A 17,316-nucleotide genomic window follows, 5' to 3' on the forward strand; every position below is an offset into this window, starting at 1 on the left:
ATGTGCTCTATCTTATCATCTTTTCCACCTGCATTTTTGTGCCTCTCCTCTGCTTCCTCCTAACTGAAAATAAGGAGCTGAATAGTTGGGCAGTTACAAATGTACTAGAGGCCTGGTGCATGGGTGGGGTCCCTTGGCCTGGCCAGTGATCGGGGGCCAATTAGGGCAGAGGGAGGTTGGCCAGCGGGGGAGGGGCTGTGGGAGGCTGGCTGTGGGAATGCAGACCACCAGGGGGCAGCTCCTGTGTTGAGCACCTGCCCCCTAGTGGTCAGCGCACATCATAGCAACAGGTCAACCTGTCGTTCAGTTGTGTAGGCTTTTATGTATATAGATTGCCTTTCATCTCCAAATCTACCCTTGATTGCGTGCTCTGCAACATGGAGCAAGACCCTCTTGTGAACATTTCTCCTTTGCCAGCTGGCAAAACTGTCAGTAGACTGCACTGCAGAAACACTGGAGGAGGGTTTCTTTTCCTGGTTCAGCTCTGCTCCTCTCTGCCAGCTCCTGCAATGAGCAGGGCCTTACTCTCTTGCTACTCAGCAGCTAACCTCACACTGCACCCCCTTGGGTGGCTCTGGAGTGGGTTTTACTGGTACAGCACTTCTCCATGGACATCTTCCCTAGCATCCCCAGCCCCCTCCAGTGGCTTCCCAGCAAATCCCAGGGTATGGCACCTCCCAGATGCTCCTCTAGCTCTTGGAGGCAGATTCCAAACAAGTGCCAGCAGTAAGCCGAAACCAGTTTGGCTCAGTGATAGAGCGTCGGTCTGCGGACTGAAAGGCCCCGGGGTTTGATTCCGGTCAAGGGCATGTACCTGGGTTGCGGGCACATCTCCAGTAGGGGGTGTGCAAGAGGCAGCTGGTGGATGTTTCTCTCTCATCAACGTTTCTAGCTCTCTATCTCTCTCCCTTCCTCTCTGTAAAAAATCAATAAAACATATTAAAAAAAAAAAAAAAGTGCCGGCAGTGCAGCATCTTGTCACTTCTTTGCCGTCCAGTGGACCAGGGTGGCAACTGCTTTAATAAAGCTGCTCTCAGCCCGAGGGCAAGGCAACTCTTCATTCATCTCCCTCAGGCCTCGGGTTAGTGGGTGCTCCCCATATATGCAGTTTTTATATTTTCAGCATTCTTTTAAAAAAATATTTTTATTAATTTCAGAGAGAGGAAGGGAGAAGGTAGAGATAGAAACATAAGTGAGAATCACTGATCACCTGCCCCCTGCACGCCCCAGATCAAGCCTGCAACCTGGGCATGTGCCCTTGACTAGAATTGAATCTGGGACCCTTCAGTCCACAGGCTGATGCTCTATCCATACAGCCAAACCAGCGAGGGGTCAGCATTCTTTTTTTTTTTTATCACTTATTAGCAAGTCACTCATTATTCCAATATCTTGTTATAATTTTGATGGTTAATTTTATGTGTCAGCTTGACTGGGCCATGGTGCCAGATACTTGGTTAAACATTATTCTGAATGTTTTTATAAAGTGCTGTTGTTTTTTCAGTGGGGTTAACATTTATACTGGTGGATTTAGAGTACAGCAGATTACTCTCCATAATGTGGGTGGGCCTCATCCAAACAGTTGAAGGCATTCATAAAACCAAGATTGAGCTTCTCTGAGCAAGAAGAAATTCTGCCAACAGACTGCCTTTGGACTTGAACTGCATCTCTCCCAAGGGGTCTCCAACCTGCCTACCAGATAGATTTTGGATTACTAAGCCTCCACAATCGCCTGAGTGATTTCCTTAAAAATTAATCTCTTCATGTTTGCACACATATCCTACTGGTTCTGTTTCTGTGAAGAACTCCAATACACTTGCTCTGTTAAACAGTTTTAAGATTCTATAATAAAAAAACAGGACAAAGTATCAATCCCACAGTTTTATTTGTAAAGAACAAAGCATGAAAAGTCATATTTAAATGTACTCCAAAACCTGAAAAACCCACGTCAGTTTCTCTGATATGTATGCTAAAGTGCTTGATATCACAATACTGTTCAAATTTTATATTATGTTCAGATGAGGGGGGAGGAAAAATCCAGTTCTGATGCATTTTGTTAACAAACACAAGGAAAAACAATATAACTTAAATGCAGAAAGGCTCGTTTGTTAAAAAACATACACAGGTACATTTATACATGGTTCCAGTGTAACACAGAGAGCTTTTTCCACGTGTTAAACACCTCCCGCTGATTGACAGCAGGAAGTCCTTACCAAGCCTCTCTGTCAAGACGTGGTTTTTGGAATAAAGACCGGAGCCATACATAATACATTCAGGTAACAGAACCAAGCTTTATTCCCTCCCAGATAACCCAAGGATACCCTGGATTCCTTCAAATGAGGGGATTTTTTTTTTCTTCTTTTTCCCCAAAGGAGAGGAAATCTTTTGATGATATTTTTCTGGTTTAATTGCTCAATGTGATATTTTTTTCTGGATCCAATCTCTATTTTGCCCTTGCGAGGACCAATGGTTCTAGTAAGATCTGAAGGGATGAGGTTCTCCTTGGATTCCTCCAATCACAGTCCAACGCCCTCTTCAAAAAGCGTGGAAATCAGTTCAAGAAATTTATATATAGGAATGAAGGGCTGAATAGCTCATTATTTGTTTCTGTCTTCTTTCAAGCTAAATGGAAACGTAATAAATACTTACATAGGAAACAGGGATTTCGAAAGACACAGACGACCCGGAAACGGGGATTCGCGTTATAAAAAGCTGAGAGGAGCGGAAGACCCCAGTCTCCTCCGTGAAGGTTCCAACACTGAAATCTAAACAGCGAAGGTCCAGACTGTCCTTGCCGCGCAGTGAAAAGGAGCAACTAGTTTCTGTAAACCTCACAGAGAAAATACTCACAGTTCTCAAAATAAAAATCTTCTGAAAAGCCACAATTCTCAGCAGAAGGAGATTCCGTTACTAAGCGCTATCCTCCCAGCACCGGTCAAATAAATACTTCCCTGGGGATCGGAGGCCCTCGTCTGTTTGCCTCATGTTTCAAAATAGCTTAGCGGTGTCAACATACTCTACACACCAACTGTTATGCACACTCTACCCCTCTCTCACTCGCATCTATACACATCAGTGATTTATTGCCAAAAAAGGAAACAGAAGCAATTCAGCGTTTCCCCTGTGCCGTTCACAGAGGGTGACAGAATTCCTGAAAGTGACTTTTGAAAAAGCCATGTGAAAGTAAATACCACAGGGTTACTACAAAAGGTACAAACATTTCTGGAAACATGGAAAGCACATGTTAGAGGGAAATCGCAAACTTCTGCAAGTTTTGGGCTGCTTAGATCGAAGTCTTGCCCCCAGCGGGAAGTGGCCGGGGAGGCGTTGCTTCTTGGTGGCCTGCTTCCCACCACCCAGATCCCACTTGAACCCCCAGGTACTGTGCCTCTGTCACTGCTGAGGTGCTGCTGGGCCCGGAGAGCGCACAGCTGCAGGAACTCACACCGGGGTAATGCTCCTGGGTCTCAAAGGCTGAGGTGAGAAGTTTCAGGATACTTGAAAAAAATGTTTCAAGAGCTGATATTTTTGGCAATTTAATGTTAAAACAATTTCTTTTTAAGCTATTATGCAAAAATACTAATTATGGTTCCAGACATTAATTTTAACTTATTTTGGGGGGGAGGAAGTCAATGACAAAATTAATTTTTATTTACTTTTACTTTGAGGTGTCACTATAAAGTAATATACTGATCTTAAAAATAAACAGAAAGGATAGCTCTAAATGGATATAGTCCTTGCAAGCCAGCTTGTGAGGCTATGCACATTTATTCTCAAGATTCTGCCGTTCTCCTGCTCAAAATAATTCGGTATTGGCTCAGACAATTATAAGCCACATAAGAACTAAATCTTATTTCTTTAGAGTTGTGTGTTTTTTTCTTTTTCTTTTCTTTAAGTGGTTTTTAAAATTGATTTCAAAGAGAAAGGGAGAAACATAAATGGTGAATCATTGATTGGCTGCCTCCTGCATGCCCCCCACTGGGGATCAAGCCCAAAATCTCGGGGCAGGTGCCCTGCCTGGAATGGGACGTGACCTCATGGTTTGTAGGTCTATGCTCAGCTCCCGAACCAACCCAACTGGGCTGGAGTTGTGTTTCTTATGTGACAAACTCTGCTCACATCCTTTTATTCATTAACTTGGATCCTATGGGTTGCAGGCCTCTCAAGCAGCTCCTCCAGGGGCCCCCGTGTGCCTGGAGCATTGGCTGTCCCCCTGAATTCAGACAGATGGGCTCCCCAGGTGACCACTTTCAAGGGCCTAGTATTGTAGGGGGCGTCTCTCTCTCTCTCTCTCTCTCTCTCTCTCTCTCTCTCTCTCTCTCTCTCTCTCTCTCTCTCTCTGCACTGGTCATTGCACTGCTCTGGTCCTGCTACACAGAGCAGGACAGGACTTTAGGTAGAATTCCCCTGGGGCATTCCCTTTTGAAGTAATGGTTTTATTCATGTACCCCCAAATCCAGCGTTCTCCCCGTTTTCACAACAACGTGTGAACTGTTTGTTACAATGAGTATTAATCCCTGTAAATGAGTACCAGGCATGAATATGAATCCCAGTTCCTATCTGTGTCAGGGAAGGCATGAAGCTCCAGGGTGGAGAGACTGCTCAGATGAATGCTGAGGCCAGGCCCCTGCAGCCTGGTGTGATTAAAAAACCCGAGCCCTGGACCCTGTGTTATCGCTGCCCAGCTGTGGGAGTGTGTAATCTCTCTAATCCTTAAGTGTTCCCATCTACAAAATGAGACGGCCGGACTAGATGACTCAATCAGCTCCTCAGCCGCCCTGGTTGCCCCGAGTGCGTCAGAAGCATGGCCTCATGGGAAAGGGAGGAGGAACACCCCCCCCACCCCCCCCCCATGGCTCAGCATGTGGCTTCTGATCCCCAAAACGCAGCCTGAGCCTGGTGCCAGCAGGTTAAGGATGTCTCTCCCATTGAAGAATTTCCTTGTCCCTGAACAGCCACACCCCCAGACACACGTTAGCCTCAGGCAAGCGAATCTCTGGGGCCCAAGTCACCCAGAACCATCTTCTTAACCCCTTTCCATGGGTTTCTAGATGCTTCCACCCCCCTTTCCTCCCTGAGAACTAAGCCACATATCCCAGGAATGGGCCTCGCTGCCCGGCTGTCTGTCATAAAGGGAGGGAGGCACTGGCTTCATTCATTTCTCCCGCCAGGAAGGGAAGGAGACAACACTGCGGGCTCCAGCGGGGACCCTCAGACCACAGGGTCTTGGGGGCCACGGCTCCACGTCTCAGCCATAACGGGGAGCACTACTGGAGCTCTGAGAGCACTGTCACGGCCAGCAGTGTGCAGGCGCTCACAGGGCGACAGGGCCTGACCCGTGAGGAAGGCCCAAGGCGACCAGCTCACACCATGTCTGTCTGCCTGCCGATGGGACACCTCTCTGGTCTCTCAAAACGGCCGCCTCTGGTTCTGGGTGCATTCTGCCCCCTGTGCCCGCTGGCTTTTCACCTCCGCTGGGCCAGCTGTTTCATGTGAGCAGGCCTCTCACAAAGCAGCAGAAAACCTGCCCTGCAACACCCAGAAAGGGGCCATTCTTTCTCTCTCCTGTTATTTGCATTATCTCGGTCAACAAATACTTTTCACAAAAACATTCCAAGCCACACTGAGCCCTCCTCCTTCTCAGACATTCCTTCCATTTCCTGAGAGGGGGCTGGGCACCCAGGAGGGGAGAGGAGGGGAGGGGAGGGGGCGAGGGGAGCCAAACAAAGACGGGCTTAAGGGGGTCCCTCCCTCCCTCCGAGGTGAGGGACCACTGACGGGCTCCCAGGGCCAAATAGAAAGCGCAGGATCAAACGCCCGGTTTGCCGTTATTATGACGGTGACATCTGCTCAAAGTACCTCCAATAACATGAATAAAAATGCTAGGAATGAAGTCGGTCTAGGCTAATCTTTCCGCAGAGTAAAGGTTATAATCCCACCATTTAACACACTTCTTGGGCCTTTGTGTGCTGTCTACCCAGTTAAGCCAAGCTCCTAGGGTTCCGTATTTAAAGTATTTGATTTGTATCTTCATCTTCTGCCTAAGGGAGGGTGGGGGGAACTGCCCAAAAGAATGGAAAAGTGACTCAATTCCCACGTATGAAACCATTTGCAACTTAAAAGATACAAGTGCAACCTGGCTGGTGTGGCTCAGTGGTTGAGCATCGACCCATGAACCAGAAGGTCGCAGGCTTGATTCCCAGTCGGGGAGCTGGATCCCCAGTGGGCAGAGCTGTTTACATTCAGAACACAAAGAATCAGACCCCAGGATGGATGGCCACACACTGCAATGCCTTCTGGGCTGCACGGTACCTACACGCGTACTGGCTTCTCCCTGAAGAGCACCGCTCCCCGAAACTCCCAATGCCTTTAAGCTACTTATTTTAAATCACAGGAATATTCAATATAGGAAAAGTATCTTATTAGAGTAATATAATTTCTTAGAGAAGATAGCCTATTTACACACATCTAACACATGAAAATACTCTATTTTATACTAAATTCCTGGTTCAAATGAACTACAATACAGCGTTTTGCCTTGTCTGCGGCGTGAGGACTGTTCCAATCGGGGCATACGGTGCACGGCCCCTGCAGGACTCGCGGCCGCGCCAGACAAGCCCATGTCGGTCCGTAGACGGGGTGGTTAGGGAGCCAGGGGTCGGGACGGAGAGCTGCTGCCCGGGTTACACGTCCACGCCTTTGATGAGCGACCCCTCTAGGACAAAGGTGAAGTCCTGGATGGTCTGCAGGATGCGGATGAGGGAGTTGACGGTCATGCGGTCCCGCAGGAGGGCGCTCTCTTCGTACATCCGGGTGATGGCAGGGCACTCAGCCAACAGCGGGATCCACTGGGGGAGCAGGCGGTCCCTGCGGCCCAAACAGAAACAGCCTGAGCGCCGCTGCCTCGGGGCGGAGCGCAGCGCATGCCGGAGCTCGCACCCGGAAGGGGTGGGGCTGGTGGAGCTCCGGGGTCAGCTGAGAGGCCACTCAGGTCCAGAAGCTGGATCTTTCCTGGTGCAGAGGCTGCGGGAGCAGGCAGTGCAGCCTGACGGGAAGACCCATCAGAGCCGAACAGGAGGCCATGCGGGCCATGAGGATTTCCACACATTAAGGAAATTCTCCTTTCCTATTTCACCACTTTTAGAAAGAGGCAGGATGTAATTATATATATATATATACACACACACACATACACATACATATACATATACATATACATATATATATATATGTGTGTGTGTGTATACATATATATATGTTGAAAAACAAAACCAAAACAAGCAAATCCCTGATTTATATCTTCATCTTCTGCCTAAGGGGGGTGGGGGGAACTGCCCAAAAGAATGGAAAAGTGACTCAATTCCTACGTATGAAACCATTTGCAACTTAAAAGATACAAGTGCAACCTGGCTGGTATGGCTCAGTGGTTGAGCATCGACCCATGAACCAGAAGGTTGCAGGTTTGATTCCCAGTTGGGGAGCTGGATCCCCAGTGGGCAGATTTTTTTTTTTTTTTTTTAAATCTGAGTAACTTTAAATATATATATATATATATATTCTATTGATTTTTTACAGAGAGGAAGGGAGAGGGATAGAGAGTTAGAAACACTGATGAGAGAGAATCATCAATCAGCTGCCTCCTACACACCCCCTACTGGGGATGTGCCAGCAACCAAGGTACATGCCCTTGACTGGAATTGAACCCAGGACCCTTCAGTCCGCAGGCTGACTCTCTATCCACTGAACCAAAGCGGGTTTGGCTATATATATATATATATATATATATATATATATATATATATATATATTTTTTTTTTTTTTTTTTTTTTTTTACAGGGTGCTAGACATCTGTGGCAAGGCATGCCAAAGCAGATGGACTTTTTGGGAGGGAAGCCTACATTCAATAGCAGGGATTTGCTTGTTTTGGTTTTGTTTTTCAACTTATTCAACGTAATAAAGAACAAAATCAAAGCAGAACATTAAGTAGATTCTATAAACCAAAAGAGAGGTGGCATTGGCCTAATAAATCAGAACAGTGAAGAGATAAAAGGAGATAAAGATCGTGTTCAAAAGGAACTTTAAAAGCTCAGTTGAACATGGGCCCCTTTTGTTAAGAAATTCAGAGCTTAGTTTCTACAAGCCAGCCGAAGTCTCAGCTACAATGTTTCCTGATTAAACTCGACACTGATCACCGGTCCCCAGGTACCTAAGACATCCTTACTAAGCACCTCCCAAGGCCTTTTGCGACAAGGACAGCCCTAACTAGACCATCCTGCACCTCTTCTTGAGCCTCCAGGGGTTTATTTTTTATTTTTATTTTTTAAACTATGCTTTATTGATTTTTAGAGAGAGAGAGGAAGGGAGAGTTATAGGGAGACAGAAACAGCGATGAAAGAAAAACATTATCCATCAGCTGCCTCCTGCACCCTCTACTGGGTACGAGCCCAAAACCAAAACCCAGCAAGTGCCTCAACTGGGAATCGAACCAGAAACCTCTTAGTTAATGGGGCAAGGTTCAACCACCAAGTCACACCAGCCGAGCAGGATTCCAGCGGTTTAGAAGAAAGCACACATTGCACACAAAGAACTTCTAAAGGTCTCTGTGTTTCATTTCCTACAATTATGAGAGCTGTTTTAAAATGAATGAGCTGTACAGCTCCTATATGCCATTTTTAAGAAATAAAGGGGTAGGAGAAGACTATATAGTAAGAATTTGCAATGTTCTTAAATTTAATATGTTGGTGTATATACACTATACAAGCTCTAGACAGTACATGTATATGTGTGTATGCGCCAGTATGTCTAATAATCTGCCAACATACCTGTAACTATTTCCTATCTTTGGATACTCTTTACCTGTAACTATTTACCTATCTTTGGAGCGAGAGGAGTGTATGGTTGAGACCCTAGGCTCTAGAGTGAAATGACGTGAATCTTGGCTTCACTTCTTCCTGTGTGTGATCTTGGGAAAATCTGCTATCTATGTTTCATCTATTTTCTCATCTACAGAATGGGATACTGGTTGCTACTTCAAGTGCTGGTGGTGGAGAACAGCAGGAGGATTCAGTGAGATACTCTATGTAAAGTATACTTAGCAGAGTGCTTTACCCAACACAGGGCAAGAACCCCATAAACAGTGTTCTCATCATGAACCTGGGAATGAGAGAGCTTTGGAAGGGGCAGGACCTGGTTTAACCCTTTCTGGACTCCTGTTTGACGCGTAACAGAGACAGGGAAAGTCAAAGACTGGCTTCATACCGTGTTCCGAGGCAGACTAAGATCTGGAACTTGCCGTCCTTCCCGATGTTCCTGGGTGCGGTGTTAATAGCGTTGACGTAATGGCAGAAGGTTTTGCAGGAGGGCTTCTGGAGGAGGACATCATCTTCGTTGTCTAGAATCTGGTCAGTGGTTTCAAAATAAGCGACCGCTTTCTCTGGGGAAGGAAGTCAGGGTCACATCACAATACACATCTGCACTTTGTAACAGAAAGGCCAATCCACCAGATTCACCTGGAAATGCTAACGGCGCTTTGCATCAGAGCCAGCCCTGGAACCCAAATCACCATTTTACCATTGGTTTCACGGTGAAGTCTGGTGGTCCATGTTTCAGGAATGTGCTCCCAGGGGGTTATTTTCTAATCTAGGTTGCATTCTGGAAGGCTGGGAAAAGTTACCCTCTTAGGAATAGCTGCTTGAAATGGAAATTGGCAAGAGAAAGAAAAATAAAAACAGACTCCTCTGTTGACTGGAACCTTCCAGGAGTAAACAGCAAAGACATGGTAGCCTGGGATGGGGCCCCGGTTCCAGCTGTGGAATGCCAGGCTTACGCTGCAACACAGTTCTGACGTGGAACTAAACCAGTAACCTGGGGAAAGAGGTATGTGTACACATGTCAGAAGCAGGAGCCATATGCCAGGCATTCTAGATGGGAGAGAAAAAAAAAAATCACTCCTGGGGGCCTAATCTGCCAACTTTCCTTTCTTTGTCCAAAAACTCTAAATTAGATGAAATCAACTAGGCCTTATGTACAAAACTCGAATGATTAATCACCCCTGTAAAGAAACTGGGAATTCTAGAAGAGCTGCATACCAAAATAAAGGCGACCATGCTCAGCAAGGTGGTGCAGACGCTGGAGGGGGCTGTGCCTGCGAAAGGCTCCCCGTCTGTGAGGGCCCACTAGCAGCTGCAGGAGGGCTGGGCGACGGAGGAAGTGCATTTTAAATGTCAAGGAGGTCAATTTTAATTTAAGTGGGCACCTGTGTCCAATGGCTACCACTTTGGACAGCACAGAGCTGGAGCCATCCTTTTCAAACGCCTCACTCCTTGTATCCAAACCTCCCCAGTAACTTCCATTTTGTTCAGGGTAAAAACCAAAGTCCCCCTAAAGTCTCCCCCTCACAAACTGCCTCTTGCAGTAAATACCTCTTCCCCCCAAATCCTGTCTCTCCCCTCCACATGACGGCTGGGCGCACCCCTGCCTGGGGGAGGGGGGGGCCGCCCGCCCTGGTCCCTCTCTCAGCTGAGAGCCCTCCTCCCAGGATGCTCAGGGCTCACGTGGGCACTCCCTGGAAGTCTTTGTTCAAATGTCACCTTGTCAACAAAGCCTATACCTACCCCTTTAAAAGAGCACTCAACACTCCATTTCCTCTTACCTGGTTCTATTTTTTTCTAGACCAACCATCAGCTCACGTAATAGATGAATTGCATATTTATTACTTTGTTGCTTTGTATCATTTGTCCTCCCTGCCCCCACCAGAATGTAAGTTTATCAACCACAGGAATTTTCGTGCCAGTTGTTATATCTTTTGGTTGTTAATCCTCATCTGAGGATATTTTCCCCCCATTGGTTTTTAGAGAGTGGAAGGGAGGGAGAGAGACAGTGAGAGGGAGAGGAACATCATGTGAGAGACACATACTGATTGGTTGCCTCCTGCAGGCACCCTGACCCAGGCCCCAAGATTGAACCTGCAATCAACGTGCGGGAATTGAACCCAAGACCCTTCAGTCCATGAGCCCACGCTCTATCACTAAGCCAAACTGGCTAGGGCTAGTTATATCTTGACACATATAGTATATCTTGAGGATCTAGAATAGCGTTTGGAATTTGGTGGGCACTATAAATATTTGCTGACTGAATGAAAAGCAAGAACAGTGCTTATTTGATATTAAAACAAACAAACAAACAAAAACAACCATACTCCCTTTAAAATGAGCCCTGATTTTCCCAGTTCCTGGATCTCTGAGTTTTCCGAGAAGCATTTCCATGACCTCACACGGGCATCACCAGCCGGAACGTACCTATGAAGTCCCAGATGAAGACGTTCTTGTGGAAGATGCGGGCGGACTTGAAGCCGTGGTGGAACACCTGCTCCAGCGCCGCCACCAGGCCGCTCTCCCCGCACAGCAGCACCGTGAGGCTCCCCCTCTGCGGACACACACAGGCCAGAGCGTGACCGGCTGGCCTTCCTTTGGGAACCGCGTGGGGAGGCGGGCGAGGAAGCACGGGGCGGTGGCGGCAGCCATCGGAAAGCCGGCGAAGGAAAACCAGAGCGCTTGGTATTGCCTTACGTATCGTGCGTAAAAGCGGCTCTAAAGTCCTACTAGGCTAAGTTTTACAGCTCATCGTACCTCTTTCTCAGGCTTGTGGAAATGTTTCACGATGTTGTTCACAGCCTCTCCGATCCCTTCCTGGATCTGTCCAGCATTGGGCTCTGAAACACAATGGACAGTGGCCGAATGCTCACGCGAGGGAAATAAACTGAAGTGCTACGGGGCATCCACTGTGCCCGCCTATGCAGGAAGCTCCATCAGACCTGCCCCAGGCCAGTCTGGCCAGGTGAGAGGCATCTTGGCACAATGGAAAAGAACCCGAGAGACCCCTACATTCAAATCCCAGCCTTACCACGTGTAATCTATAACCCTGGTCAAATGTCTTCAGTCTAATGGGGAAAATACTCAACATACACATCCCGCACACACGTGTCACCGGGAATGAGGTATTAGGTGTAAACTGCCTGACTCGGCGATTTACTCTGAGGAGGGAGACTGGGGACACCCACAGCTCATTCCTCAGGAACCCCACCCTGTACCCCGCCTTCCTCCGCACTCCTTAGTGGTCGCAGACCGAGGCCACTGAGGTTCTCGGGCTGACCTGGAATTTGTGGTTTTTGCTGCTGTGTTTAAAGTAAAGGGAAGAGACCAGGTATACTGTGCGCTCTGCCAGAACCGCTTCCCTTCCTGGCCACACACCGCTTCCTCCCCGGCCAGCACTTGCTCGGCTAGGCCCGGAGGGCGGGCGGGCTTGGCGGGCTGTGTGAGTGGCCTCTGAACCGCCTCTGCCTCTCAAACCCCAGGAATGGGAAAAATAAAAAAGTGATAAACAGGTTTCGTCCAGAGATAGGAGTCAGTAACAAGAGGAAAATGATGGATTTGGTATTTTCTTGTGGTAAATTAACTACTGTATGGATTTTACATGTCACACAATAAAGGACAAACCATACATTCTAGTTTTTAAGAATCTCTAAATTTACATTTAGTTAACAAGGAAGTTTTTTTCTACACCAATAAATAAAAATGGTAAAAATGGCCGAAACCGGTTTGGCTCAGTGGTAGAGCGTCAGTCTGCGGACTGAAAGGTCCCGGGTTCGATTCCGGTCAAGGGCATGTACCTTGGTTGCGGGAACATCCCCAGTAGGGGGTGTGCAAGAGGCAGCTGGTCGATGTTTCTCTCTCATCGACGTTTCTAGCTCTCTCTCTCTCTCCCTTCCTATCTGTAAAATATCAATAAAATATATATTTTTTAAAAATGGTAAAAACAGAAACTTCCTATGACTGAAGCACTGAGCTGTGGCTTCTTCAGTTCCTAGTAGTGTTTTGACTTTTACCATTCTCTGAATATTTCTTCTTTTGAACATGAAGATCTATTTTTGAAAGCTTTTATCCATTCCAACGGAGCCCTGCACTGACCCGTAATATATTAAAACTGATTTAAAACTTTGAGTTCTGCCTGGACAATGTGGGTCAGGAGGTTGGGCATCATCACATGCATTAAGAGGTCACTGGTTCAATTCCTGGTCAGACACATGCCCAGGTTGTAGCCTTGATCCCCAGTAGGGGGTGTGCAAGAGGCAGCCAATACATGTTTCGCTTTCATTGATGTTTCTATCTTTCTCTTCCCCTTCCTTCCTTCCTTCCTTCCTCCCTCCCTCCCTCCCTTCCTTCCTTCCTTCCTTCCTTCCTTCCTTCCTTCCTTCCTTCCTCCCTCCCTCCCTCCTTCTCTCTCTCTCTCAAAAAAAAAAAATCAATAAGAACCCTTTAGAAAAAATTATTCTCCATTAAAAAATAAACCAAAAAACTGTGAGTCCTCTAAACATCACCTTGCACACACAGTGAGAAAATACTAAGTGACCCATCTCTGGGTTTCAGATTATTTAGGATTTTATGCTTATTGAGTAAGAAAAAAAAAAATAACCAAAAGTGGGGTCAAGGCTTCTCACAACAGTACTACCCCTGGAACTGCACTCATTCAGAAGCTATAATAATTGGGATGGGCTGAGGCAAAATCTATTTTAAAGTTTTAATTAAGGTGTTGCATACAACAAACTCAGCAAATTTAAGTGTGCAAACTGGCAAGCTCTGATAGGTGTATAGTCATGAAACCACCACCATTATAATATAGAAAATTTCTGCCAACCCAGAAAGTTCCCTTGTGCCCCCATTGGATCAATCCTGTTCCCCAGCTCTCAATCCCTGGCAACTGCTAACCTGCCTTCTATCATTCTTACATTGCCTTTTAAAATTTAATAAAAATGGAATCATACAGTACCTAGTCCTCTGTGTCTGGTTTCTTCCACTCCACAGAATATTTTGGAGATTCATCCATGCTGTTAGACGTACCAATAGTTTGTTCACTTTTACATATTGAGGAAAAGTAGTCCCTTGAATAGATATACCACAACCTGCTTATCCACGAACCAACTGCAGATATTGGGGTTGTTTCTATTTTGGCTACTGTGAATAAAGCTGCTATGAACATCTGAGTACAAATCTTAGTGTCGATATATGTACTCATTTCTCTTGGTTAAATTTCTAGGAGGAGATTTGGGGGGCAAGTATGTGGTAAGTGTATGAAAATATATATATATAAAAGGCTAAGTGACCATCGAGTACCCAACCTTCTGAACAGTAGCTATAGGTGCAATGACCACCAGGGGTCAGACGCTCAACACAGGAGCTGCTGAGAACCCAAGAACTGCCCACTCGCAATCTGGGACCCCTCAGGGGATGTCGGAGAGCCAGTTTTATAGCCCAATCCCCGCAGGCCAGGCTGAAGGACCCCACCTGCCTGAGGGATCCTGCTCACTCCACAGACACCCTTCGAGCCACGGCGCTGCCCCAGGTACAGCTTTCAGGGATGAACTGCGGGAGGTTGGCTCCGGGGTGTGTCTGGCCTGTCTTGCTCAGTCTGGCTCCTCCGGCCACCTTCTAATTAATTTCCTTTCAATGCACACAAATCCGTGCACTGGGCCACTAGTGTCTCTATAAGAAACTGAACTGTTTTTCCTTCTATAATACAGTCCCCAAGCAGTGTATGAACACTGCACTGCTCTCCATCTTTAGCAATATTTGCCATTATCAGTCTTTTAAATTTTACCGATTCTGGTGGGTGCCTGGTGTAAATTTTACTTCTGACTATAGAAAGCATTTATGGATCAGGGGAGCAATTTAAGAAAGAATTAAGGGGCTCTTTAGATAACATCATTCTAATCGTGAACACTATCTCAGGAAACTGTTTTGTGAATAAACTGAGGGTTTCTTAGGTACTTTTGTTATTCTACTATGGTTATTATCCATAACTAAATTAAAACTAGCTCACTGACAAACTTTTGTAATTTTTCACTAAGTCATGCTACCTTGGTTTTCTGTGGCTCTGATGATAGATCACCACCGGCTGGTGGCTTACATCCATAGGAACGTATTCTCTCCTAGTCCTGGAGGCAGGGTGCCCGCAGGCTATGTCACCTTCCAGGCTCTGTGGAAGAAGGGGCCCCTACCCGTCAAGCCTCCGGCAGCTGCTGGCCTTCCTTGGCTGTGGCTGCAGCTTCTGCTTCTGTCTTTACACCGTCTTCTCTGCGTGTGTCTGCTTTCCCTCTGCCTCCCACTTATAAGAATACATGTGATAGCTTTTAGGGCCCACCTCGATAAATCCAGGATAATCTATCTCAAAAATCCTTAACGTAATTATATCCTTTCCCAAATAAAGTAACATTTACAGAATCTAGGCATTTGCTCTGATATCTTGGGAGACATTATTCAGCCTACTAAAGACCACATTAGCATAAATTAGGAGCTTATTGTACAAAACTCACGCCTTTACAGTATCTTGCTTCATCACCTATATGAAGCTGGAGGGTGGGGACAGGGGTTTTTAGAGTTTCTCTTAGAATAAAGGGCTCTGTATAACTAAATGTGGCTATGTCGGAGTATTGTAACACAAAACAATTTTGTATTCCTCTTTTAGGTTTCAGGCAAAATATTTCTTATTCATATTTCCTTAGCTTAACTGAAACAGAGCATGTATGCATTCTTATTGAATTTAACATTCGAATTCTTCAGGCTTTTAATTATTTGTTTTGCCTTGCCTTATTTTTTCCTCCTTTTTTCTCTCTCCCCTCTTTTCTTTTCTAACGTTCCTTCTCCCAAGTTAATTTTCCTCAGCTTTCTTTTTTTTTAATTAAAATTAAAAAATATATATATATATTTTATTGATTTTCCACAGAGAGGAAGGAAGAGGGATAGAGAGCTAGAAACATCAATGAGAGAGAAACATTGACCAGGGATGTGCCCGCAACCAATGTACATGCCCTTGACCAGAATTGAACCTGGGACCCTTCAGTCCGCAGATCGACGCTCTAGCCACTGAGCCAAACTGGTTTTGGCTCAGCTTTCTTCTTTGTACTCTCCCTACCACAATTCATCAATGTGACAGTGTTCTGTGAAATGGCCCTGTGACGCCTGCAACATCTGAGACACACAGAGACATAAAGGACCGACTCACTGGCGGCTTTTCCCGTTAGCGAAGTGATGCTCAGCCTCCGGGCTGTGGTGGGCGACTTCTGCTGGGGGGGCGTCCGGCACTGCTTCACCAGGTCCTCATCGGCTGCAGGCGCCATCAGCTCTCCAATGAGAATCCGCTCCAGGCTCCCGTCGTCCACGCCCTTCCCCAGCCACCGCCCGCACGGGAACCTGGCAGGACCAAAACCAACCAACAAAAACCTCCTTCAGCATCACCGATACTTTACTTACTATTACTAGTGTTAGTCAGCATTTTAAAAATAGCACCATGGCTGAAACCGGTTTGGCTCAATGGATAGAGCGTTGGCTTGGGGACTGAAGGGTCCCAGGTTCGATTCCGGTCAAGGGCATGAACCTTGGTTGAGGGCATATCCCCAGTAGGGGGTGTGCAAGAGGCAGCTGATCGATGACTCTCTTCTCATTGATGTTTCTAACTCTATCCCTCTCCCTTCCTCTCTGCACAAAATCAATAAAATATATTTTAAAAAAATAAATAAAAAAAATAAAAATAGCACCGTGAGTAAAGTAAAGCCCACCATTTTGGTGCCTGTGGTTGTTTCTTTTAATTATGAACAATTTAAAACACAGAAAAATAGATAAAATAACAGTGTAACAAACACTATGTATTCTTACCACCTAGACCAGTGGTCGGCAAACTGTGGCTGGCAAGCCATATGCGGCTTGTGAGCCACAGTTTGAGGCTCTGTTGACTAATGAGTTTGCCGACCACTGGGATAGGGGCTTAATCACAAGGAATAACAACAGCCTGTAATTATTGGAATTGAGAGTCTAGGTAAGTGGTTGACAAAAAAATTAAAAAAAATAAAAATTACCAGTGGTCAGCAAACTGCGGTGGCTCAGGAGCCGCAGTTTGCCCACCACTGACCTAGACTTATCATTTTTTGTTGAAGTTATTTTAAAAGTAAATTATATATACTAGGACATGTAAAACACTTCAATCTAAATCTCTAAATAATAAAGATGTTTTCTCTCTTAGATAGCCATAGGTTATTATCACACCCAAATTAAAATAATTGTTTTTTTAAAAATTTGACATTTAAAGGAAAGTTGCTTTTAGAGAAAGAGGAAGGGAGAGAAACAATTTCTATCAGCTGCCTCCTGCATGCTCCCTACTGGGGATTGGTGCCTGACCAGGAAGCAAACCACCAATCTCTTGGTATATGGGTCAATGCTCAACCATTGAGCCAAACTGGCCAGTCTAAAATAACTCTTTAATATTTTCTCA

General features: G+C 46.0%; 1 protein-coding gene across 2 annotated transcripts in view; it reads right to left on the reverse strand.

Moving 5' to 3' along the window:
- Positions 1-1,863: 1,863 nt before the first annotated feature.
- DENND5B (DENN domain containing 5B) overlaps positions 1,864-17,316 on the reverse strand; it is a 154,767-nt gene continuing 139,314 nt past the window's right edge. For both annotated transcript variants that reach the window (XM_036456683.2, XM_036456682.2), the window contains 6 exons: positions 16,054-16,241; positions 11,625-11,707; positions 11,295-11,421; positions 9,256-9,430; positions 4,343-6,864; positions 1,864-4,286 (listed from right to left, as the gene is read on the reverse strand). In XM_036456683.2, the coding sequence (XP_036312576.1) occupies positions 6,681-6,864; positions 9,256-9,430; positions 11,295-11,421; positions 11,625-11,707; positions 16,054-16,241 (757 nt within the window). In that variant the 3' untranslated portion in view covers positions 1,864-4,286; positions 4,343-6,680. The remainder of the gene's footprint in view (positions 4,287-4,342; positions 6,865-9,255; positions 9,431-11,294; positions 11,422-11,624; positions 11,708-16,053; positions 16,242-17,316) is intronic.

Source organism: Pipistrellus kuhlii, unplaced genomic scaffold (assembly GCF_014108245.1).
Source record: "Pipistrellus kuhlii isolate mPipKuh1 unplaced genomic scaffold, mPipKuh1.p scaffold_m20_p_3, whole genome shotgun sequence".
Taxonomy (NCBI): domain Eukaryota; kingdom Metazoa; phylum Chordata; class Mammalia; order Chiroptera; family Vespertilionidae; genus Pipistrellus; species Pipistrellus kuhlii.